Genomic DNA, 25,703 nt, shown 5'->3' on the forward strand with positions numbered 1-25,703 from the left:
ATCTAAACGCCAGTAGATCTGGAACACCGGCCGTACTTGGAAAAAATGGCGTGCATCGGTAATGTGGACCCGTATGAAATAAGGCAGTGAAGTGGAAACTCTGTGTTCACGGGACAAGAAAATAAAGTACAATCGAGACAAGGGGAAATAAGAGACAAGAGAAAAACGATACACGAATAAAAGCATATGGTCTACACGTACCCGGGTATTTTTGAAAACGCAGATTTTTCTATGGGTTTGCACCTTTCCTCCACACGCAAACTGCGTTTTCGGTCACTTAAAACGGATATTTTTAAAAACGCCTGCCAGGGTGGAATTTTCGAAAACTCTGTTTTTGCGTTTAGGTGTGGACAAGAAAAACTGAGAAAACGCAGCGTCAAAGGTGTGCGCATTTTTTTTTGACGTCACACTGTGCGCCACGTTATTGTTTTGGTGAAATGAATTTCTACAATACTGTTACTGTTAATTCTACTCTCTGCAGTGTTTGAATGCTTACATATACACACAGTTACTGTCCGTCCACACATACGACTCGGTCCTGCTTCTATGCCCCAGCTTTGTTTACTTTTTCGGTTAGGAATCTAGCGCCACCTGTTGCTTTCCCATGTTCCCAGCAGCGTTTTCCTTCATTTCTACCTTTACGTGTGGACGGGATTATTTTTTAAAATGAAAACGGAAAATCTCCGTTTTCAAAAATACCCGTGTACGTGTGGACGTAGAATGAGAATAGATTTTTTTGTCTTTGTTTTATGTAAATGTGATACTTTAAGTCACATCTTACTTAAAAATAATAATAAACTGGTAAACACTAAGTGAATGTCCAGATATGAGTTTAGGCTACATTTAACAGTATTTCAACTGCGTGAAATTGGGGTAAACCAGAATGACGTGTGGCCACACCTATTACACTTACAGTAATGCTTCCCAGAAATTATGGCATGTTTTTAAGAGTGGTTTTCTGGAACATTCTTAGGCCAGAGAAATTTATGCTCAGAATTTCAACACTTATTCCCACCATCAACACCCTTCGGGCATGACTCACAGCAACGCACATATGTTTCCGGTTGCAAAAGGAAAAAAAAATATGCAGAGGCGCAGTTCATTGCCCTGGGACATAATGTTTGAACTAGCAAGTGTGGGTATGTGTACGCGTGTCAGTGGCAGATAAAGCACACAGCAGACTGTCTGTCAGCTCCCAAGTTCTTGAGTTGTAGAAGAGAGCACACTCTCTGATCATAAGTATGAGGCTCCGTGTCCGGACTGGAGCTCACTGGCTCCTACCTGTCCTGGTCCTTCTGACTGCCCACCAGGTCAAAGCAAACCAGCCTCAGCCTAAGGAGAGACATTACTACATTGCTGCTGTGGAGATAGATTGGAAATACTCTGGCAACGACACAGACGGGTAGGATAGCACTTCAAACTTTGATAAAGAGTAACTGGAATGCTTTTTTGTCTTTTGTTTTTTTTTTGCATCTAGTAACTTTATTATTGTATTTTTAAAAATCCGTTTTATTATGAAATCAGTAGTCACACCATGTTAAATCAGTAAATTTCACATCTTAGACTCTATGCACCATTGTGTAAGTATTGTGGGGATTTTCTTATGTGTGCACAATGAGTAATGTATTGTGTTTTTCCACCCTTCCTTAGGTCTGGACCCACCTATAAGAAAGTGGTCTTTCGGGAATATGAGAAAGGCTTCAGACAGGCTAAGACTCATCCATCGTGGTTAGGTACATGCTTCATGCGGTTTACATGAACACACCGTATGTCTGGTTTAAATTTTTAAGTAACACTTGCGCTGTCTGCACATTAACTAACCTGTGAGATAGAGGGGTGTATTTACCAATAACGTTCCCAGAAAGCAGTCACCATGTACATGCATGTATATTAGAGACTTAATGAACCAGTGTTGAGGAGCTTTTAAGGTGCCCTGGTGTCACGCAGTGGGAAAAAAACACAGACAGTCGCTATCAAATGCACTCTTTTTACTTTAGGACACATTAGGTTATTATTATTCATTTAATGTATCACTCCGAGTGCATATTAATGGATAAGCAGCTACCACTTTTGCTATTTTTTCTCTGAAGGAACTGAATTAAAAGGTTGGACTTTCTCCCTTCCACCTCTTATGTGGTGCCAAAGCATATATTCATTTGCAGGATAGTGAAATAACAGTCACAGAATAATTCCTTTCCCAGAAAGCAAGAAAAAAATATAAAGCTGTATTTACAAAAAAGAAGGTTACTTTCATTTTATTGCAAATGTTTACAGTCAAGTTGCTGTGCAAGTCAACAGTTAAAGAGAAAGAGTGTTGAGTCAGTCTGTGTTTATCCGAGTGTGTCCCTGTGATGAACTAAAGCCTTTGAAACGACATGATTCCACATAAATAAACTTCTCTGCAGGTCTCCTTGGTCCCACGCTGAGGGCAGAAGAAGGGGAGACGATTGTTGTAACTTTCAGAAACATGGCCACCAGCCCGTATAGCATCAGCCCACACGGTGTGGCTTATGGGAAACAGTCTGAGGGTGAGTGCGTATTAACCCAGCTGCTAACAGATGAATGCAAAAGATGCTGTTATCCTTAAAACAACAGTACCACTACTTCATAACATAGTCTGCCTCATAATGTTACTGTGAGTGCTTGTGATGTCCCTTATTGTAATAATTACACAACATCAGCCAATACAACAAACAAATCTGTTTGACTTCTTCTAAAATATTAACCAGGCAGGCAGATTATCAAAGCAGACAGTTCTGAAGTCCAACAGGAAGAACTGCTAAGCCTTAGGAAATCACTCTCTGAGACTTACGGGAATTAAAGTGAACTTAGGAAATTGAGGCAAAGTGTTGCTTAATTTGCTCTTAATACAAAAGTCAGAGTACACAGGAAACACAAAAATGTAAGAAAACCATGCAGGAGAGTCTCTATTATCTTTGTAAACTGTTTAAAGCTGGTTATAAAAAAAGCTCAAAATCTTCTCAGACTTCCACATACCACAGACAACGAAAGAGCGAACTAAAAGAGGCAGCTTTATTTAGGGTGTAAAAACTAACATTAAACACAAAACTAAACTGGAAACTACAAACTTCAACTAGAACACAAGAAAACGAACCAGGAAGAGTAAACTCGGGAACGGCTAGGAACACGGAGGAAAACACACAGTATTGTGAGAGTACAACGCAATAACAAGCAGGGGAAGACTGAGAACTAAAATACACACGTAGGAAACGAGAGGATGGGGGAAAAGGTGGAAACACAGCTGGAACTCATCAGATGTAAAAACTCAAACACTGAACACAAGACAGGGACTATCAAAATAAAACAGGAAACACACGAGATGCACAGAGGCATGGATTTGATACTGAACAGAGGGAACACGGAGCACAGGGACAGGAGCGACATGAGACACGACTGACTGGGGAACAAGAAAATAAACATGAAGACAGAACAAAATCCACACTAAACGTGAGGGGCACAGGAACAAAACCCAAGAACTACTAGAAAACTTAAGGAGCTAGAAATACAAAACAGAAACCAAAACGCTAACTGTGGTAAATCATGATAATAACACAAAATATAAAACACTGGTTCACTGACCCAGGACCATGACAGTAACAAAACAGAAACTTTTGAAAGTCTTGTGAACATGACATCAGTGCAACTAAGGAGATTTTCTCTATATATTTTAATTTCATTTTAGTTAGTTTTCCAAGTTTACAAGATCATTTAAATTATTTTGAATTTCTTTTTCAAAAGGCTGGTTTTTATTTTATTTTAGTTAACTAAAATGTTGTTGTTTTTTTCACATCTAGTTTTAGTTTATTTTTTAGTTGTAGTTGCTGCACACCAGTGGCATTTTGTTAATTTTGCCATCATGATATTATTTATCTGTAATTCGGAGTAGTTATCTCCTTTCTTCACAGGAGCCTACTACTTTGACAACACGTCACAAAAAGAGAAAGAGGACGACAAAGTACTTCCAAACAGTGAGCACGTTTACTACTGGGAGGTGACGTCAGATGTTGCTCCTCAGAAAAATGACCCCACCTGTCTTACCTACACCTACATCTCCCATCAAAATGTGGTCAAAGACTACAACTCTGGCCTCATTGGCACTTTGCTCATCTGCAAGCAAGGTAACTATGAAAATGCGTTGGTGCTTTTTGTGTTTTTTACACTGCTTTTAGAATTTTGATCGCTCTCTTTTTTTCTTTCTCTCTGGGCAGGCAGTCTAGATGAATCAGGGCAGCAGGCTGGCATCCACCACGAGTATGTATTTCTTTTCGGGGTTTTTGATGAGAGCAGGAGCAAATACGAGCCTACCGGCTATACCTCAGACAACCATGTGAAATATACTATCAATGGATATACAAACGGATCTCTGCCAGGTAAGTCTGTATAACACTCAGTTATTTGTCACTAAGGGATCTAAAAGCTAGCCTTTTTTAATATATGGATTCTACAATAATACAATAATGAAGTATTCAATAGCAAAACAATGAAAACACTTTAAAACAGTTTTTTTTACATTTCATATATATATATATATATATATATATATATATATATTAGTATTAACAAAAGCTATGGACTAAATTGTTACGTTAAATACAGACCCCAGAAGCAGCCCAGAATTTCACAGTTGTTTTTTCTGTTCTCCTCTGATGTATACTAAACAATTATTTACACTGGCATCTCTGATTCACATTTCCATGAGATTCGTTAATCTTTAGCTACAGTTCACTCCATTTCTCTGACAGCTGGGGTTTATACAGTGAGTTGTACAAAAAGTTTTGACATTGGCACAAAGTTTTTCATTCATTTCATGCTGCTTTTGTTTTTAATGAAATTATTATTGACAGGTTTCTATGATAAACTGAAGAACAATCACAAAGATTTAATCATTCAAAAGCTGCAAGTTGCAAAGTGTACCAAAAGACCTTTGTGCCATTGTCAGAACTTTTGGCCACAACTGTATTTTCAGGAACAGTGACATTGCTGATGGAATTGAGTGGTAAATGCTAGGGTGTGTATGTCGGTGTAAAGGAAAAATATTGACTGTAAGAATTAATGTAAAAACCATAAAGAGACTCAGAGTTTCCTCTTTTCCTTCCAGATGTCAGCATGTGCACCTATGCCCCTGTGAGTGTACATCTGGTGGGTATGAGCTCAGAGCCAGAGGTATTCTCAGTGCATATGAACGGGCAAGTACTGGAACATGCTGGGCATAAAGTGTCATCAGTCGGGCTCATCACTGGTTCCTCCATCACTGCCAGCATGGTGGCTGTCCACACAGGACGCTGGCTGCTCTCCTCACATACCGTCAAGCACATAGAAGGTAAGTGTTTCTCTACATTAACCAGAGTAGAAAAGTATTCACCTGTGTAGTTAAACTGACAGTAAAAATTCATTCCTATCATTGCAGCTAGCATGCACGCTTTTGTGGATGTGATAAATTGTAAAGGATTTGAAAAACCACAGCGGTGGGTGAGCTATGCAGAACAACGACAAAGCAGGGAGTGGAAATACTACATCGCTGCTGAGGAAATTTTCTGGGACTATGCGCCTACCAAGCAAGACCATATTGATGAGTAAGCAGACTATATTTTAAAACATTTTAGGTATTTCTTTTGGTTTATGAAAGATTAAAACTGCAAATGTGCCGACTTGAACTGATATAGAAAATTTCTCATTTTTTTGTGTAGGGACTTCAAGCGCCAGTACCTGAGTCAGTCACCAACACGCATAGGTGGGAAGTACAAGAAGGCAGTGTACACTCAGTACAAAGATGAGACGTTCACTGAAAAATCAGAGAACAAGCAGAGGAAAAATGAGCTGGGTATTTTGGGCCCAGTGATCAGAGCGCAAATCAGAGACATTATCACGGTGAGAGAACATGTATTGAAGCCAAGTTATAGTCACTTAGCATATTATGAGTTCAATTATTATTCATATCACTCCACATGATCACACGAGCCACATAACTCAAAACATATTTAGGAAAAAACAGCTTAAAAGCACCATGCTGCAAATGCTTTACTTTCAAAGCAGTCTCACTCTTAGTTCTGGCTGAGGGAACCTGGTTTGGAGGGTCACCAACGTGCACTGACAGGCAATAAAATGACAATTATTTAGGCATCAACAGTCTTCACTAAATGATTTAAAACAGAATATTATTTAACTACGTTCAAAAATTCAAAACCTATCTCTCAAAGACAGGAAATAGATGTACTTTTGAGTTGAAAGTCAGCACTTTATCCAGACAGTCAGTGGTATTTCAAATCAATAAACACAGAGCTAAGACAAGTATCTTGTGTGTGTCTCACTAAAGTGGACTGCAGGGATTGTGTAATTATTTCACAGTGATTACAGACTGTTTGTCCTCATGTACCCTTACTGCTGTTACAGATTGTTTTTAAGAACATGGCCTCCAGACCCTACAGTATCTACCCGCATGGACTGACAATAGAGAAGTCCCAAGAAGGAGTGAACTACCCAAAAGGAGGTACTCATTTCTCATCCCATTTAAAGCAAACGTTTTAAGGCTGAACAGCCCACTTTAGTTTGCTTATATTAAAAGTTGACATATATTTGATGGAGTTTTTGTATTATGGTTTCCAGGAAACCATTCTCATGGTGTCCAGCCAGGTGAGACACACACCTATGTGTGGAAAGTGGTCGAAGAGGATGAGCCTTTGGAGGGAGATTCCAGATGTCTGACACGACTTTATCACAGTGCGGTGAACACACCACGGGACATTGCCTCTGGACTGATCGGACCAATGCTCATCTGCAAGAGTCAGTCCCTCAATGTCAGGAATGTGCAGGTAAGAAAAACAGCTGCTAGACACTGGGCAGCAAAAATAAAAAATAAATAATAAATGCTGCTTTCAGTGTTATTTGGTTTGCGTCCAGACTCCACACAGAAAGGCCTCAGTCTTCATATTTAAGTGGTATTTTGAATTAAGTTTGGTTTCATATAGTTTTCCAAGTTCACTTATTTAAGTTGAATTCAGTCCAGTTTTATTCATATAGCACCAAATCACAACAACAGTTGTCTCAAGGCGAGTTACATTGTAAGGTAAGAACCTACAGAGAAAGGCCCAACAATCAGATGTCCTCCGAGCAAGCACTTTGGCGCCAGTGCAGAGGAAGAAGAAACCTCCGCCAGAACCAGGCAAAGAGTAAAACTAAACTTAGTTTGTGAGCACACAATCTTGTTCAGTTAGTTATCATTTTTTAGTTTATGTTTAGTTAACAACTATTGAAAAAGATTTTAATGAATGTTGTTTTAATTTGTTGAATAATTTGATGATGACCAAAATACCTGCAAGCCCAAAAACTATAAGACTGAGATGTATTTGCTGTTGATATAGAAGCTGATGGTGTGAAGAGGAGTACATGTCTTTCTTTTTGTCTACAGCTGAAAGCAGACAAAGAGCAGCATGCGATGTTTGCGGTCTTTGATGAGAACAAGAGTTGGTATCTAGAGGATAACATTCGCCAATATTGTAATCAATCTAAAGTCAACAGGGAAGACCCAGAATTTTATAAATCCAATATCAAGCACAGTGAGTTTTTCCTTGAGCTAATTAAGGTTCATATAACATATTGGCCTTGCATTTACCTGGCTGCAGTCAACTAACTGTCATGAATTACCTTACAGCTGTCAACGGTTACATCTTTAAGGACGACCCACCCTTGGGCTTCTGCAGTGGTGAGGTTGCAACATGGCACGTGTCCAGCATTGGCGCACAGGACTACATCCAGACAGCTACTTTCTACGGCCACACATTTGAGCTGAATGACAGAACAGAGGACTTCCTAAGCCTCTACCCCATGACTGGAGAGACCATCACTATGAACATGCTCAACACTGGTCAGTAAGGACTGACAGTGCTCATATTATGTCAGATTCTTAACATCCAGATAATTATTTGCCAGGATATTTTTTTACCTTCAGAAAGACATTGAAAGTAACACTTTATTGAACTGCATGATATTAAGTGTAGATTCATAGATGCAATAGCTCTCTGGTGTTAAAATTAAAACCAGTGCAGTTGCACAGAAGTCTATGGAAACAGAACCCTCAGCGCTCTTTTTTTGTGCCCTAAATAAATGCTTTTCTGATGAGTTTATGGCCCTAATTGTTACATTACAGATCGTAGTTAATATACAAGAAGTTCATTTTGTACAAAGTTGTAAAGGTCAGGATATGCTCACGATTTATCAAAGATAGTGTCCTTTGGTTTCATGTTTAGAGGCACCCCAGGCTGGTGGGTTGATGGTGAGAACAAAAATGTTTCATGACTTCACAAAACTTCATAAGTGTAACGTAACATTTCCCATATCCATCCTATATAGTCCATGTAATTAACCAGTCACTGCCACCATCCGAAACAGATGCACACTCCATAGTTTTATCACTGATGTTTTTTGTGTCTCTTTTAAACCAGGTGTCTGGCTTCTTGCTTCCCTGAATTCCCACGAGACAACTAACGGAATGCGTGTTAAGTTTCGGGATGTTGAGTGCTTCCGTGACTACCAGTATGAGTACGAAGATTCATTGCCAAAAAGTGAGTTTACTGTGTGGAAGCCCCCTAGCTTGGAGGAAATCAAAGAAAAAGAAGAGAAAGAGAAGGTAGATCCAGATAAAAACCCATCACTGGAGCCAGATATCTACACACAAATGTTTGCAGAAGAATTGAATCTCAGGTCTCTCAAGAACCAGTCTGCTGACTCAGATATGGAGAACTTGGACCTCTCTTTCCTGGATTACGATGTTGTTGATGTCCTTGAAAAAGATATGAACAGCACCCTTAATTTCACAGAGATAAAGAGTAAACCCGAGACCTCCACTATAATCTCAGATGCATTAACTGAAGTGTGGTTTCTTATTTTGAAAGTCCTGAATATTACAATAGGTAATTTGCAGAAACAAAGCACAAGTGAGAATACAACACATATACTGAACAGCAGTACACCATTGACACAGTCAGTTTTAGACCGTTCCACTCTGTATCAAACAGAGAACCTAACTGGTTTGAATAGCCACAGTGTGTCACAAAAGGATTCCAGTACAACTAGAAATGGCAGTTTGTTATCAGAGACTACCAGACCTAACGTAGCATTGCAAGAGCCAACCAATCTCACTGCAGCACTATCAGGAAATTCAAGTAACAGTTTAGAAAGGGAAAGAATAAATGTAACACTGACCACTGATAACCACACTTCTATTGAAGAGGTTGTACAGGACTCTGAGGAGAAATACACTAGAGGGGATGTGTTCTCTTACTCTGTGCCTCTGTCAAAGCCAAGCATTAACAATTTCAACAGTAGCCTAAACAGCAATTTATCAGCTGACATTCTGCTGGAAAATACAAAACGGGAAGACGAGACTAACACTGCAGTAAAGTATGGCAACACGTCAGCAGAGAGAACAAGCCATTCATTGTCAGTTCTAGAGGTAGATGTTGAAGAAGTCAGCAGCAACATTAAAAGGAACAACTTAACCATCTTGGAGTTGACTAAAAGGACAGAAAATACAACCAGTGACAATAACACTTTTTTGAGCTCAGGAGAGCTAGAGTATGGACTTCAAATTAACCTTGAGGTTGTGACTACTCCAACTAATTCCAGCTATAAAAATGTAACCCAGATTTTGCTTGAGAATGAGCAAAATGTCACAGGGGATGCATCCAGATCAGCTCTATCAGTGATGAGCAGTATGGGGCGTGAGGAGAATATCTCAAGTCTCTTTGACAAGTTGACCAACACATCTTTGGAAAGTCTTTCTAATCAGACTACAGTTTCAGGTAACCAGTCCCTCAGTTCTGAAGAGCTAGGTTTCTCAGAGAGCAGTGAAGAAGTGATCATCTTCCTTAAGGAAAACAATACAGAGGCTATTAAAACCAGTTTGGTCAAAATACAAGGTCACAACTGGACCTACGAAGGAACTTACCAAATGATACCTGAGGAACTTCCAGACCAGTTGAAGAAACACTTTGAGAAGGAAACCCCTCAAACAACACTGCCTCCAAAAAAGAAAGTCAGGGTTGTGAACCGTCGACAGAGACCAGAGAAGGGACATGGCATGAAAACAAGGAAAAGAAAGGAATACAAGCCTCAGGCCCGGAGTGGTTTACCATTCTCTCCTCGTGGATTTAATCCAGGAATGACTCCTCGTGGGTCACGGCCTCACTCACCAAAGCCCGTCTTGACTGAGGACCACGTCATTGACATGCCCGTTGTTATTGGTGTGCCTCGGCCTGATTTCAGCGACTATGAGCTTTATATTCCTGGGGGAGAACCAGATCACCTAGCGCTAGAAGAACAGGATGAATACGAGTACGTGATGTACAAAGACCCTTACAGCGTCGCTGATGATATCAAGAACCTTGACCTTGACGAGACCACAAAATATTACTTAAAAATGTCAGGCCCCAATGTCAAGACTTATTTCATTGCTGCAGAGGAGGTCGAATGGGATTATGCAGGGTATGGACAGAGGTAAGCTCAGAGTTGTGAAAATTTAAAAGACTAATATAACACCTGAATGCTGATTTACAGGAAATCAAGAACATGTCAGCTAAAGCATCATCCTGTTATTTAAACAGGAGGCAAGAAAAGCATGAACTACTCAGCCAAGAAACTAAGTTCACCAAGGTAGTCTTTCGAGGTTACTTGGATAGTAGCTTCACCACACCCGACATCCGTGGGGAGATAGACGAGCATCTCGGCATCCTGGGGCCGGTCATCAAAGCGGAGGTTGGACAAAGCATCATGGTAAGACTAACCCGACATAAGCCAGCTGCCTTTACTTTCTCAATATTTATATGTTCTGTCTAAAGAAACCAAGATCCATCTAACCAATTACCTTCACTAAGCTAATAGACTCATTATGTGTCCTTTATCCTGGTTTAAAGGTCAGAGCTCCTAATCTAACTCTCAGCAAGATAATCAAAAAGAGCGTTTTCCAAAAAAAGTTTATAACCCCAACCCTAACACTCCATCTTTCCAAAATGCAGAATGTGTGTCACTGTCTCGTAGGTGGTGTTCAGGAACAATGCCAACCGTCCATATTCAATACACCCCAATGGGGTGTCCTATACCAAGCGGACAGAAGGCCTCTCCTATGAGGATGAATCCCATTACTGGTTCCAATATGACAATGAGGTTAAACCCAATAGCACCTTTACTTATTTGTGGAAAGTCGGACATACAGTTGGGCCAAAACCAGAAGAGTCTGACTGCCGAACCTGGGCCTACTATTCAGGCGTAAATCCTGTGAGTATAATAATTAATACTTGTTATAAAAAAGAGAGATGCAGAGAATTTTCTGTGGTTTAAGTTATATCTTCAAAAAAAACAAACAAAGTAATGATTTATTTAAAATAATATTGAACCTCACATGTGCGCTTTCTCTTAGGAAAGGGATATCCACTCAGGTTTGATTGGGCCTTTGCTGGTGTGTCGAGAGGGAACCTTGGACACGAAATTAACAGATAGGAGAGAATTCACACTGCTTTTCATGACTTTTGATGAGTCACGGAGCTGGTACTATGAGAAGAACTCTGAGATAATGCAAAGAAAAAGGCGAAGGAGAATCATGGATCACACGTTCCAGGAGAACCTAAAGTTCCATTGTAATGCATTACTTTTAGTGCCTTCTATACCATGCACCTATTAGAGACAAAAACAGAATTATATAAAAATGTCTTGGTTTTTTTAGCAATCAATGGAATTATACACAGCCTGAAGGGCCTGAGGATGTACACCAACCAGCTTGTGACCTGGCATCTCATCAACTTGGGTTCTCCCAATGATTTTCATAGTGTCCACTTTCATGGGCAGACATTTATACACAAGAAGAGCACCAGCTACAGACAGGCTGTCTACCCACTGCTGCCTGGTGAGAATGATATGTAAACTTAGAGTAACACCTTCTTCAACACATTTTAAACATTAGAATTCACAGTCTGCAGGATTTGGATTGTCAGCTGTAGCAGCAGAGAGAAAAGTTTCAAGTGAGTCCGTGTGATGAACTGTGTTCGCAGGGGGTTTTGCTACCCTGGAGATGTATCCATCCAAACCTGGCCTCTGGCAGCTGGAGACAGAAGTTGGCCTTAGCCAACAGAAGGGCATGCAGACACTCTTTTTGGTTCTGGATAATGGTGCAAATATAAAACTATCACTCTGCTGCATTTACAACATGATTTTCTACCCATTTTGACATGTTTTATATGTCTTACATTTTAATACTGAAATATTTCTCGTGTGTCCCCAAGACTGCTATCGTCCACTGGGTCTAGAATCGGGCAGTGTGAAGGATGGAGAGATCACAGCAATCAAAACTAGAGGTAGCTATACTACCTCTTGTCTGCAGTAATTTATTTTAGCAACAAATACACTTCGGTACTACTTAACTCACAGTACATCACGAATCACTACTGATCTACTGATGTTGTTGTTACCTGGACTAAAACTAGAAGGGTAATCAAGGTCATTGCCTTTATGTAACACAGGAAAAGGAGAAGGAAGAGGGAGGTGCTTTTCCATTGGGTGGAGATCAACTAAAAAACTAAAAGGGCAGTGATAGCCAAGAAGTACAAAACTCAAGAGTAGCAAATAACATGATTTATTTACAATAAAACAAGCCCAGGGCATTTAAAAATATTAATAAAAACTAAAGCCAAGCTAGAAGTCCAACTTCTACATTATATCTACAGGTGGAACAGTCTTGAACAGATGCTCTAGCACCAACTATCACAGAAATCTTTCTTTTCACCAGTTGTGTCTCCAAATCCACCACCATATCCGACAACTTTTCTATAATTCTCATAAAAAGGACTTTTACTGTGGACTCAATGCACTTCTAATACCACAAGCTGCATTCACCCCTGTCCCGCGTTATTTTCTGCACTTTGACCAATCACACTCTGATGGATACATCGGAGGCAATCGGCAGTTCGGTATCTTGTCAGAGGACCTGGGAAATTATTGCATGGTAAAGGTCTGTAATTTTTTCTGTCTTTTAAGGATACTGGGAGCCCCATCTTGCCAGATTGAACAATCAGGGTAAATACAATGCATGGAGCACAGACAAGAACAACAGCTTTATTCAGGTAATGTGGTGTAGATGTGATAACCTACACTCCCATGCTTACCATGCAAATGCAGTTGTTACATACCAGATGCGATGCAAAAAAAAGACACGAAATTCCACATTTTTCAGATGCAAACTTGTTGTTTAACATATACACACTGAAAGCGTTTGTCCTCACAAAAAATAATTTTCCTCCAACACTGGACTGAAAAAAGTAGCTGGTCCTGATGTTTCTAAACCAGAAAGGGAAGACAGAGAGATTCTGGGTTCATCCACTTCTCACAAGAAGGCAGCAGCAGGGAGAACTTCATGGTTTGAAATCCAGGAATTGAAGCTGTTTTACGACTGCTTGTACATGTTTCAGGATGTGAGTGGGGCAGTTTGAGCTCTTGTTGGCAAAGTTGGGACCACATCTGAAGAGGCAGAGAAATTATGTCTTAGGTAAAATAGTCAGAGGTTGGAAGTAATGAAGTACAAATACTTTGTTACTGTACTTAACTACAATTTTCAGGTATCTGTACTTGAGAATTTCTTTTTCTGACAACTTTTTACTTTTACTCCCTAGATCTTTAAATGACTAGCTGTACTTCCATTTTCAAAACAGCTTAGGTTTGGGATAGGTTACATTAGGTTCAGCTGTGTCATCTGTAGCGTTTATCATCTGGGGTTAAAGTGGAATGGTGTTGTGCACTCCCAACGCCAAGTATAACTACCTTGGCACAACAGTGCTCCTGCTAGCTAAAGGTCCAGCTGCTGTATTTTACAGGGAGAGAAAATTGTGTGACATGAGTTCACTCAGAGATGGAGAAAGATGTAGGAACACAAACAGGAGTGGGTAAGAAAAAGAGAGGTTAGATTTAAAGATAAAGACTGCTCAGTGACGCTTGATAAACTGCAACTTTAAAGCTTGTATTCAATGTCATAATTCTAATCACATATTTGATTTGTATATGGTGTGTTTTGATAAATTATGTATTATCATATTGTGAAATGTCCTGCAAAACAAACAAACCTACACAAACTTTATGTTCTTCAAATGTTGCATGAAAATACTGGGTAAACAGGTTAGTTTTAGTACTGTGGCGAATTCTTTATTAAAACACTGTGTGCGTCTGGTGCATAGTGGCTGTGCTGCTCATGGTAGGTTACAAGTGCAGCAGAGATGAATTTGCATTTAAGTCAATGATGCTTATATTAATTAACTGAATTCCAGCTTTATACTGTCTATTATAAACACCGTATAAAAAGTGTAGTGTCAGTGTAGGGGATAGACATCAGCCAAGATAGCTTGTGAAACTGCTTACATCATGTTCAGTTGTGTGAATCCACAAAGAGCAGCTGGTCAGCTGATTACAGCATGTACACAAAGAAAACCTACTGGAGCTCACGTTAGAAATTAATGTAAGTTGTGATTCTTTTCCCAACGCTTAGACTCTGCACAGATCTTAGAGTTTCCTTGATGTATCCCACTGAATCCGACTGTAACCCTTGACTGCGCTCATTTTATTGTTTATCTGTGGAAGCACCCTCGACAATGTAGGCAACAGAAAATAGTGTGTTTGTTTTTTTTTAATTCTCTTTCACTTCATGTGTCCTACATAACATGTTCAAGTTAAGTATATTCATTAGAATTAGCATTTAAAATTAAATTCTCATGTACTAACATTATTTTATTATTATATTAATATAGCACAAGCCTCAGTTACCTTTGGACAAAAATGGTTAGTAGAATCAAAGACCTACAGTTTGTTTTCTTACTTTGAGTGCATATTTTCACTTTTACTTGAGTAAAGAAGTTGCTTCAGTACTTCTACTGGAGTATTTTTTAACCCAGCTATCCATACCTCTACTTAAGTAAAGTCTGTACTTTTGGCACCTCTGCTATTATTTAACTATTATCACTGTATACTCGATTTCGGTGCGCTATGAGCGCACCTGTCACCAAATGCAGCGGTTTGATTTGTCACATTTATTGTTCATATGGAAAAAATTTAAAAATCTATCTTTATCTGAAAAATAAATGGCGAAATGACTCAGTTGGTGTGAACAACTGCATTAAGAAAATGTGGGTCTTAAAAATATTTTTACCGCACAAAATATTTGCACAAATTTTACCTGTCCAGTGTGTAGAAGTGTCAAAGGCCAAGTACGTGGATCAAAACTCCTTTTTGATCCACTTTGATCTTATGTGGGGCAGACCAGCAAAACTGCCCTTTCTGCCATTGAACAGAAGTTTAACTGCACATTTAATTCCTTATATATCTCATATACAAACTATTTTAACAGAAAGAAATCTGTCATCACAAGTCTTAAATTTTAAAGAGTAAATGTGTAAAATTACAGAAATCTATAATTGAATAACTTTGTTTAAGTAGGGATGACCATGGGGGACATCTTTATCAGCAGGAAAAGCTGTGAAACTTCTGAAAATACAATTAAAAGTCCAAAATTTCTTTTCTGAAGACATCCAGTGGGACGGACTGGAGGCTTTAGCGGGCCTTATGTTTGACACTGTGCCTTAATATCTACTTTCCCCTACACAGGTAGACTTCCAGCGGCCAGTTGTGATCAGCCAGGTGGCAACTCAGGGAGCCAAGCAAATGTTCTATTCCCAGTATGTGGTCAAATATTTGATCTCCTACAGCAACGACCGCCGGAAGTGGATCTTTTATAAAGGCGACAGCGAAGGCTTTAGAAAGGTGGGGGGGAGTTTGATCACTTCCTTTCTTTAATGCAGAGACCTACAAACTGGACAAGCTTGGGAGCAGCTATCTAATTCTCTCACTTTGTGTCTTATCCTCTCTTACCAGGTATTCACTGGTAACCAGGAAGCCTATGGGACAAAGACAAATATTTTCTTCCCTCCCGTGATTGGACGATTCATTAGGCTTCACCCCATTGAATGGTACAACATGGCAACAGTCCGCATGGAGTACTTTGGCTGTGAGCTTGATGGTAAGCCGGTACAGTAACAACCATTTTAGTAAAAAAAAAAAAAAAAAAAGGTTTGGACACTGTGCATTGCAAACCCCGGACTAAATGCATAAGGCTTTAAACTGGCTGTAAGGGATGCTGTGAAAATTTTAAAAGTGTATGTTATGATCAAGTGAAAGGTCCTGAACATTTCTGATCTCCTGCCTCAGGCTGCTCAGTGCCTCTTGGGATGGAAAGTGAAGCTATAGGGGACATTTACATCACAGCCAGCTCTACAGCCACTAGCTGGTACAATGGACCCTGGAAACCATCACTCGCACGCCTCAACAGACAAGGTGCCGTCAACGCATGGCGGGCTATGGTAAATGTCCTAATATTGCCGTGATAGATAAAACAGAAGTGCAATCAGATTTAATGTGAGCATCGCATAAAAACCAGTACACCTACAACACTTAAAAACCCTTAAGAATTTGCCAGTTCATTAGCATGCAGATTTTTCCTGATTGCCTCTCTTGTTTCTTCTCCTTCTCAGTATAACAACATGGACCAGTGGCTTCAGGTAGAACTGCCTCAGATTAAAAAGATCACAGGTGTCATAACCCAGGGAGCCAAGTCTCTGGGGAAGGAGATGTATGTCATGTCCTACATTTTGCAGTACAGTGACAATGGGATAGAGTGGAAAGAGTACACGGATAGTGAGGATGAGCCTGCCAGGGTGAGCGGTCCAACATGTTGAGCAAGTAAACTTGTGTTTTCACTGAGTGAAGTAAAGAAGTGATTGTAAACAATTCCTGTCTCTCTGCTCACATCAAATCCAGGTTTTTGTGGGAAATACAAATAATAACGGCCACGCCAGGAACTACATCTACCCTCCCATTTTCTCCCGCTTCATCCGAGTCATCCCCAAAAGCTGGATGACCTCCATCACCATGAGAATTGAGCTGCTTGGATGTGACTTTGAGTGATGATAGATAATAGATCCTACAGGTCAGCTCAAGCATGCTCATGAATATGCAAATAAATGGACATGAAGCTAAAAAGGTAACATAACATAGAAATACCAAATCACAGCTAACATGAAAAACTCACACACGTTTGTTTCAGACTATTTGCCAGATTTGTCTTGTAGCTTGAGTAACTCAGTGAATTGTCACTTGTCACTATGATTTTTTATTTTTTGGAAGTTGCAATCAAAGTAGTAAAAAGTAGTAAAAATGTAATGAGTAAGTAGGATTTGTGTGTTTTTGAAATACTAGTTGTATTTTCAACTCTATATGCAGTATTTTATCAGGAACAAATACTGATTCATGTAAATATGTAAGCAGAGAACGAATATGTAATTTATTTCTAATAAATACAATATGCATTGTTTTTATTCGGTGTCATGTTCAGTGATGGATGGACGGTTTGCATGACTGAATACGCTGTACAAATGGAGAGCCTTGGTATCCCAAGCATGAGTGTGGGAACACTGATATCTTCTCATGGTGTCCTGAAGGTGTCACTTTAACACCTCTGCTGGGGCCAAGCCTTTGTTAGCACAAGAGTCAACAGACACGTGCAGCTGCACACACATGTTATGTTTATCCATTTGCTGATCGTGTTAAACGGGGCACCAGAGGTGTGAACGTCTCAGCATGTTTGGATTACTTTGCTACTGATCTATGGAGGCAAATCAACTCACAGATAGCCTTATTGGACACCTGCAGTCTGCCTGGGAGCAGCTGCTTAACTGTGTGATTTGGAAATAATAATACTGCATGCATGCAACTACCGCACATTCAACTAATGTATATATTATATATATAATGTTCTTCCTCTATCCCCCCCCCCCCTTTTTGCACAAGTCGAGGAGCGTGTCAGGTTACACTGTGTGTTATACTTGTATAACTATGCATGTGACAAATAAAGAACCTTGAACCTACTAATACTACTACTACTGATGATGATGATGATGATGATGATGATGATGCAGCAATATGGTCCTGAGTTCAATTCCACCACCCGGCCGGGGTCTTTTTGTGTGGAGTTTGTATGTTCTCCCCGTCTTTGCGTGGGTTCCCTCTGGGTACTCTGGAAATGAAAGCAAAGGCGATATATTGAGAGCGCCCTCCTTAAATTGTACTTGCTGATGTAGATTACAGTTCAGTTCAAAATACAGGGAACTGAGGTGAGATTTTGTTTTGGGACTGTTGTATTGCTGAGCAAAGATCAGCTGCAACTGTGAGATTCCACCACCAGATGTCACTGCAGTTTCACGATGGCTGAAAATCAGACCTAGACAAAATAAGAGCCCTGGAGATCATACAGTGCAAAACGAGCTGTCTCGTTGGATTATGGAGGTCCTATCTAGTGATGGGATTTCCGTCTCTTGTTAGAGAACCGGCTCTTTCAGCTCGGCTCACTAAAAAGAGCCGGCTCTTTCGGCTCTGAACTGGCTCTTCAGGCTGTTTTGTTGCTTTAATTTATTTATTATTAACAATAATATAAAATTATGCACAAAAGGACACAAGTTTTGAAAATGCCAAAGATAAATTTTACTAAAGAGCAGGGGAAGAGTTGGCTGCCTTTAGAGACCTCTTTGCCCAGAAAAACACAAGCACACATATATATTCAAATAATTTTTTTAAAAAAGTTCATTTACCTGTTACTACCACACACCAAATCCGGTTGTTGGTACTTGCTGGCTTGTGTAGCCACTAAATAACAAAAGCTCAACACTGCGCATTCTGGAGCACTTCTGTTGTCTTTTGTACGTGTTTTGAAGTTTGTACGATGTGCTTTGTCTCTAGCGGCCACCGTAAATATACTTTTATTTATTCACTCCACATAAAATGTAATAAATAAATCATATAATACAAAAACAAACTATTCACATTTCAACTTTTAACTATTTAAATTTTCAGCTTTTTCCTTTTAAACAAATTTAAAGTGAAACAACACAAAACACTGCAAACCACAACACAATTAAATATAAATTATAATATGAAAACAAAAAGAACATGCACATTCTCTGTCATATGGGCCTGCATGAATAAACTTTCTGAATCCTTTATCATCTGCAACTGAAAATAGTTGTGGATGATTACTATACCTTTCTAATGTGACGTTGTTGTCCCAGGCTCTCTTTCTCTGTCTCTCCCTCAGCTCTGTTCCTGTGCTACTGCGAGTCCCCCCTCTTCCCAGCGCAAAGCACAAGGCTGGCATGCGGAGTGAAGCGGAAAATAGTGAGAGAGAGGGTGAGAGAAAGGGGAAAAAAACCCATGGCTCGCGATAAGGAGCCGGCTCGCATCGATCACGTCAAAGACCCGGTTCTAAGAGCTGTTTCGTTCGCGACCGATACATCACTACTCCTATCTGAGTACAGTGCAGATTATGTAACCTGAATAGTGTTCTATCTATAAAACCAGAATAAATACCCATTTTTTTAGAGAAATTATTCAATAACTTGATTTTTTATGGGATCTGTCAGTGTCTTTGTGAATAACTCTAGCAGCAAACACGCAGTTTCCCACTGTGTGAATGAAAATCAATCACTCACAGTAAGGCTGAGATGTACCGAGTTAATCATTGATCTAAAGATGCCCCACACTGATCATACTCTCATTTCATTTCTTCTAAATCCGAAGAGAGGAAACGCAGTTTGATTATAGAAACTTGGTCATTCATCAAAGATGAGGCTATAGATCATCACAGTAGGGTGAGTAAGTATACTTACTCACCCTACTGTGATGATCTGCCCGGTGATAAAATATGAAAAGCACTGACTCGTGATTATAAATATCCCTGCATTACACTTCTGCCTGGCAAGTGACACAGAAGTTGTTTACAAACATACTTTTAAGAAGGAGACGTCAGGGGACCGTAACTTTAACCGGGGGAAGCTTTATTGGTAATGGCGCACACACATACGCTTCCCCTCCCTTCCCTGCGTCTCCGCCCCCACTCCTCAGGGCTCGTTAAAAAGCGCCAGTCCTGGACCTGGAGGTTAGATAAAGACCTGAAGCACCCTACGACGAAGTGGGACTTTACGCTGAGGGCCACATTTATTTATTTAGAAGTTTTCACGACGTTTCTGGATCATTTCTAAGCGAACTAGTGGAATCATGAAGTCCCCAAAGCTGAAGCCTCAAGGTAATGTCGTTTGTTTTAAATATATATGTATATAAATATTATCTTATATATGAGTACGATAACTGAATTGCAGTTGTGTTTATATAAGAATAGAATAATGTGCTACGTGAATGATTTTCAGACCTGAATCATAACATCAACAGTTTGCGCAACATTTTATTTCAATTTTGTGAATTATTTCCCCCCCTTTGCAGCCAAGTTCGTCAATGAGGAGGATCTGAACGATGTGCTGTGCGAGTTCGACGCGGTGATCGAAGACTTCACATCGCCGGTGGAGAAGCGACACTTCAGGTACGACGAACACCTGAAGACCATGAAGAGGAGGAGCAGCGCCAGCGTCAGCGACAGCGGCATCAGCGACACAGAAAGTAAGTGGGCAAGGATTGTGATTTACTCTCGGCTCACCTGCTCCTCAGTATTACCATGGTTATCTAACCAGTGGAAAGGTTCAGTGGCGCGACTTTGTTGTCATCCTTAACATGGAGCAATTAAATTGGACCCCAGACAGTCAGACAAGAGTTACAAAGTGTCACAAAATAATGACACGTTGTACTTCTCTGCAGACTGAAGACACAGGGTTTGTTATCTCTACAGTACCACTCCTCCTATAGCGCACTGTATGCCTTGGGTGTGTAGTGTCTTATCAGGTACACTGTAAAGTTGGCTTTATGTAAAAAACATGCAAACTCTCTAAGTAAGGAAACCTTTAAAAAAAAGCCAGGTTCACAAGCTTGTTTATTTTGAGTGTACTTGGCTTGAGGAGGATATGTCACATCAATGTAATATAGTTACAGTTACATAAACGCTAGCAAACATTTGACCATCAACTAAACAAGAAAACTGAGCAGGAATCATTATTCTCAACAGGAGGAAATGCTAGAGACCACATTCCACATCCACAAGAAGTGCAAACACGACATAACTGGAATCGGGATCACCACACTGCTAAACTTACTGAAAGTTAAACATTAACATTCTCACAGGTGTATGAGGTACAGATAAGCATACAGACTATTTTGAATTGATTAGGGTATTGTTTGCATTTACAGTGCCGCATCCAGAGGGCACCCGAGTCGAGCGTCAAACTGTTGCATATGCCTTCATGTATGCTCGCACGCAGGGAGAGTAGCAGTGAGAGAAAATCCCTTTCTCATGCTTCAGAGATGTTGGCGTCACGTTGAGCTGCATATTTTGGCACACCTGCCCCTATTTTGTGGCTGCGTCTCTAAGGGTTTACTGTCATATGTTACCATATCACTCTACCATACAGTGTCTTAAAAGTCTAGCTTCCCCCAGCTGTAGAGCCGACTTCAGGCGGGCAAGTGGGATATGCTGACACACAGAGAAAAATATGCTTCATGTCCCCATGCGCAAATATACTTTTCCAAACACATGCCAGTGGGTTGGGCCGTCTAAGGGAGGAAAGAGGGTGTACAGGTTTGATGGCCACACAGTCGAATGTATGATATATACTAGAAAGAGAATCAGATGTTTAAAACTAGATAATTGCACAATAATAGGGGCCATTATCACTAATGATCTCGCAGGGAGCAACATCAGTGATACAAACACAGGGAAGGTGTTTGAACACATGTCTATGGCACTAATGAGCTTGCTGATTTGATCAGTGGATCAGATTCCTGCTTGAACCCTGTCCTCTCCATGGTAGTGAAGTAATGACGAACGAGCTGTCTCCCACAGGGGTCATCTATTGTCTCAAAGTCTGATGGATGTATTGACTGTTGAAGGCGTAGATAGATGACAAAAAAGTCTTGGAGCTGCACCCTGGAGTGTCAGTGTGAGTGAGAGAGGCGACAGAGAGCCACAGAAAGTGGTATGAAGAATGTAGGAGTGAATGAGAAGGACAGACAGACATGAATATAGAGCAGCAGAGGAAGCTGAGAAATGAGAGGGATTCAGGTTCAAGTCAAGTGCAGACATTAAGGGCTCATCAGTGTGTGTGTGTGTTTGCATGTGATCCACTTGCACTTCCCGCGTGTTGTCTTCTACCCCATGTGCAATTTCCCACAAACCAGAGTTGTGGGAGAGGGATTGGTCAGAGAGGCGGGAACAAGTGGGTGCTTGACATCTCAGACATGGTGCAAGATACACATCGGCATCTTTAAGTGTAGCCTAATCTTAGTTTGAGAACACACACTTCACAGCTAGACATTCATTATTATCAGTGTGGTTTCTACAAAGAATGATTTAAAAAGTCTCTCATGCTGTCGGATAAACATTTATCCCTATCCAAGCTACACCCTGACAGGTCACTTGTCTGCCGCAAGCAAAGATTCTCACTCACATTCACACAATTTAGAATCACTAGTTAATCTAACCCCACTAACTGCAAGTCTTTGGGCTGTGCGAGGAAGCCGGAGCAGCCACACAGATGGTGGATTCAAACCCAGAACCTTCCTTGCTGTGAAGCAAGAGTGGTGGTTTGAAGTACTGTGCGGCAAAATAAAGGTGACTATTAGATCATTTATGTAAGACTCTTTGTAGAGATTTGGGTGGTGCATAAGAAACACAAACACAGTATCCCAAATAAGAGCGTGCTCTGCTGTTTTGAACATGTCAAAGATAAATCTTACTAAAGAGCAGGAGAAGAGTTGGCTGCCTTTAGAGACCTCTTTGCCCAGAAAAACTTTTGATATTACTGTCACTAACAGCCTCAGTGGTACTTTAATCCATGATTTATGGTCATCGAGACTTTTTCTTTTTTAGCTTTGAAAGTCATCCAGAAATTTTTGCTGCTAGAAAAACAAAGACTTCCGTAGAGATTCATTTTAACACTTTTGTTTTTGTGCTGTACCCGCACGTGTTTGTGAGGCATGCACGCGACAGCCCATAGAGAAAGGGTGTCATTAGAGGAGAATGCGATGATTACACACTGAAGCTTGTTCCACTGACACAGATGTAGAGAAAAGTGAGTACTTGCTTGATCTTATGTGCCTGCATTTTCTCTTCTGTCTCTTTCTGACAGGTGCCGAGTCTCTCAACAGAAACAGCTTCAGCTTCAGCGACGAGAGACTGAACTCGCCCACCATGCTCTCCCCCATCACCACCACCTCACCTCCCCTAATGTCACCAAAACGTGAGTAAAAGCCCTTGAAAACTCATGGACATAAACAAGCTATGTATTGTACTGTATATGTAGTAATGAGTGATTGAAGAAGCTTATATTTAAACTGCTTCAAAATCGTGATTCTTTCTGCGTGTCTCCATTGCAGCCAAACTGGGCGACACTAAAGAGCTGGAGGACTTCATCGCTGACCTGGACAAGACACTAGAGAGTAAGCACTAATGCAATCTGGCTGTCAGAGCCCCATGATAAATTAGCCTGCATGCTGGCGCCGCCCGCTACTCGGGATTAACCGGAGCGTTTGTTCCCTGTGTCGGCTGTGTTAACAACTGCTCACAAAATGCCATGAGAGCCACCCCGCAGGTTTCTATGAAACAATGATGTGTCAGGATTATGAAGTGGCTGAGGCTTGCTATATGGATCTCCAGGCCTCCAGGGCCACACTGGAGAGAAAGGCTGCGTATCCCTTTTCACCTGTCACTCAGCTTTGAAGTGCAGATCATAGACAGTGGAACGCTGCTTTATAAATTTCATCCTGGTCTATTCTTCCCCTATCTCTTTCCGTGTATACAGTGCATGGTACATATACCCTGTACGGAGGCATTTTCCTCTGGGCTTTTGTTCTTTATCCAAATTGATCCTCTTAGTGTAGAGCAGGGGTGTCAAACTTATTTTAGTTTGTGGGTCACATACAGCCCAGTTCAACCCTCCAAATCATTCCTATTACTTTCTTTTCTTTTCATGTAAAGTGTAACTCCAATGTGAAAATATCTACAGGTAATAAAACATCTATTTGTAATGATAATGATGAGATGTCTTTAGAAAAACAAGTCAGTTTGAACAATATGTGGTGGTAGTGAAGCAAAGAAACCCCCACCTTACTCTCGTGTAGCCTTGAGTGATGTCAGGATAAACTGCAAACCCAGCAGTGACCTAAATAACAGCTGTCACCACACCATTCATTCTTATCAACTAGCAGCGCAGTTCTTCCAAATGTAAAAAGCAGTGAAAATTCCAAAATTTATGCCCTCCTTGTTGCAGTCTTTGCACTCTGCAAAGCCATTCACTGGGCTGAATCTGGAACCTCTGCTGTATATTTGGCAACCCAGAGGTAGGGAATGTTCCGTGGTGTATGCAAATTTGTCATCTCTAGCCTACTGGGCTATAATAATAATATTTGACCTGAGTTGACTTGGAATGCACAAATCTGTAACCTGAGAAGGCAATTTGGTAGCTTACACTATGTTAGGCTAATAGACGGCTGGTTTGTGCTGCGCCTCCTCTTTGCTCAGGCCTTGTCAGAGTTGGAACTTGCATCAGAGAATAAGGAATGTGTGCCGGGTAAACCCTGTCGGAAATTTCAACTTTAAATGTCAGTATTGGAAAGAGACAGGGGTGGGAGTGAGGAACTTTTCTTATTTCCATGTCTGTTCCTTGGGCTCCCTACTCTGTTTTAGCCACTGCACATCCGTCTTTCGCAGACATCCCGTCTGTCTGTAAAGTTGGACATTCAATTAGCCGTTCAGGCAGTTAGCCAGCTCCTCTGTTAGCAACGGAGTGTGGTGTGTTTATTGGGGCCACCAGTGTTTACGATGAGCAGTCTGTAAAGTTGAGCGTCCACCATTCTGAGAATAGAACCAGGAGCCAGGGAGTCCTGCTCTAACCGTGTCCGTCTCTGTCTGGTCTAGGCATGTGACACAGAGGCCCACAGTCAGCTTGGAGCCTGGCCATAAGGGAAGGAGGGAGTGTAAGTCTGGAGGACCCCCCTTGAACAGTTAACATGCACCTGCCCACCCCTCACAGAAAACCACCCAACAGGATGCAGCTGGATGGCGGAGCAGCTGCCAAGTAGCTCGACCACAGCATCAGTTCCAGCCGCTCAGCGCTCCCAAAGTTAACCCAGCACTAACTTCAGACCACACGGCTGTAAAGACTGCAGTCAGGGTTAAGATTAGCTTTGTAGGACAAGAATACTGCGCAGCCATGAAGTAATGCACTCCCATTAAAGGTGCATTCGTTGTTTGAATTACAATTCATCCTGCCACAGACCAGATTACACTCCCTCGTGCAAAACTTGAGCTGGAAGACTTATTTTAAAAATGGCTTTTTATAACAGAAAGATATTTGTATTTTATAGAGCTTCTTATTGTAAATATATCTCTCTTTTATTGTGAAATCTATTTTTGTATCATATGTAAATAATAACTGCTTCAAATTCTATTTACCTTTGTTTTGACAGGACAGTCAGATTAAGATTTGACAAGTTGACTGGAATAAAGTTGATCAAATGTGAACTAAAGCCGTAACCCACTCTGAAAAGAACTGGAAAATAATGTGTGTATTTATACAGCTACTACCTGCCTGCGATAACATAAAACGATTAAAAATTGTTCTTTTATTAGCACGTGTCTTGTCTTTTTTTTTTTTTATTCTGAGCTTCAG

At 40.6% G+C, this 25,703-nt stretch overlaps 2 protein-coding genes across 2 annotated transcripts; both read left to right on the forward strand.

Annotated features, from left to right (window-relative positions):
* Positions 1-1,126: 1,126 nt before the first annotated feature.
* f5 (coagulation factor V) lies at positions 1,127-17,417 on the forward strand. The gene is made up of 25 exons (XM_005940050.3): positions 1,127-1,402; positions 1,651-1,733; positions 2,406-2,528; positions 3,927-4,139; positions 4,230-4,391; positions 5,120-5,341; positions 5,429-5,594; positions 5,709-5,889; positions 6,412-6,508; positions 6,625-6,830; positions 7,427-7,574; positions 7,670-7,882; positions 8,460-10,512; positions 10,620-10,788; positions 11,053-11,289; positions 11,432-11,648; positions 11,735-11,914; positions 12,060-12,176; positions 12,291-12,362; positions 13,042-13,127; positions 15,652-15,807; positions 15,919-16,063; positions 16,252-16,403; positions 16,575-16,757; positions 16,861-17,417. Exons 1-25 carry the CDS (start codon positions 1,242-1,244, stop codon positions 17,005-17,007), a joined length of 5,889 nt encoding a protein of 1,962 aa, XP_005940112.1. The 5' UTR covers positions 1,127-1,241; the 3' UTR covers positions 17,008-17,417.
* A 2,587-nt stretch (positions 17,418-20,004) lies between these two features.
* On the forward strand, positions 20,005-25,662 carry rgcc (regulator of cell cycle). The gene is made up of 5 exons (XM_005940049.2): positions 20,005-20,176; positions 20,371-20,544; positions 23,163-23,273; positions 23,410-23,472; positions 24,950-25,662. Exons 1-5 carry the CDS (start codon positions 20,149-20,151, stop codon positions 24,955-24,957), a joined length of 384 nt encoding a protein of 127 aa, XP_005940111.1. The 5' UTR covers positions 20,005-20,148; the 3' UTR covers positions 24,958-25,662.
* Positions 25,663-25,703: the final 41 nt, after the last annotated feature.

This window comes from Haplochromis burtoni, unplaced genomic scaffold (assembly GCF_018398535.1).
Source record: "Haplochromis burtoni strain Fernald_Lab_line unplaced genomic scaffold, NCSU_Asbu1 Contig_280, whole genome shotgun sequence".
NCBI lineage: Eukaryota > Metazoa > Chordata > Actinopteri > Cichliformes > Cichlidae > Haplochromis > Haplochromis burtoni.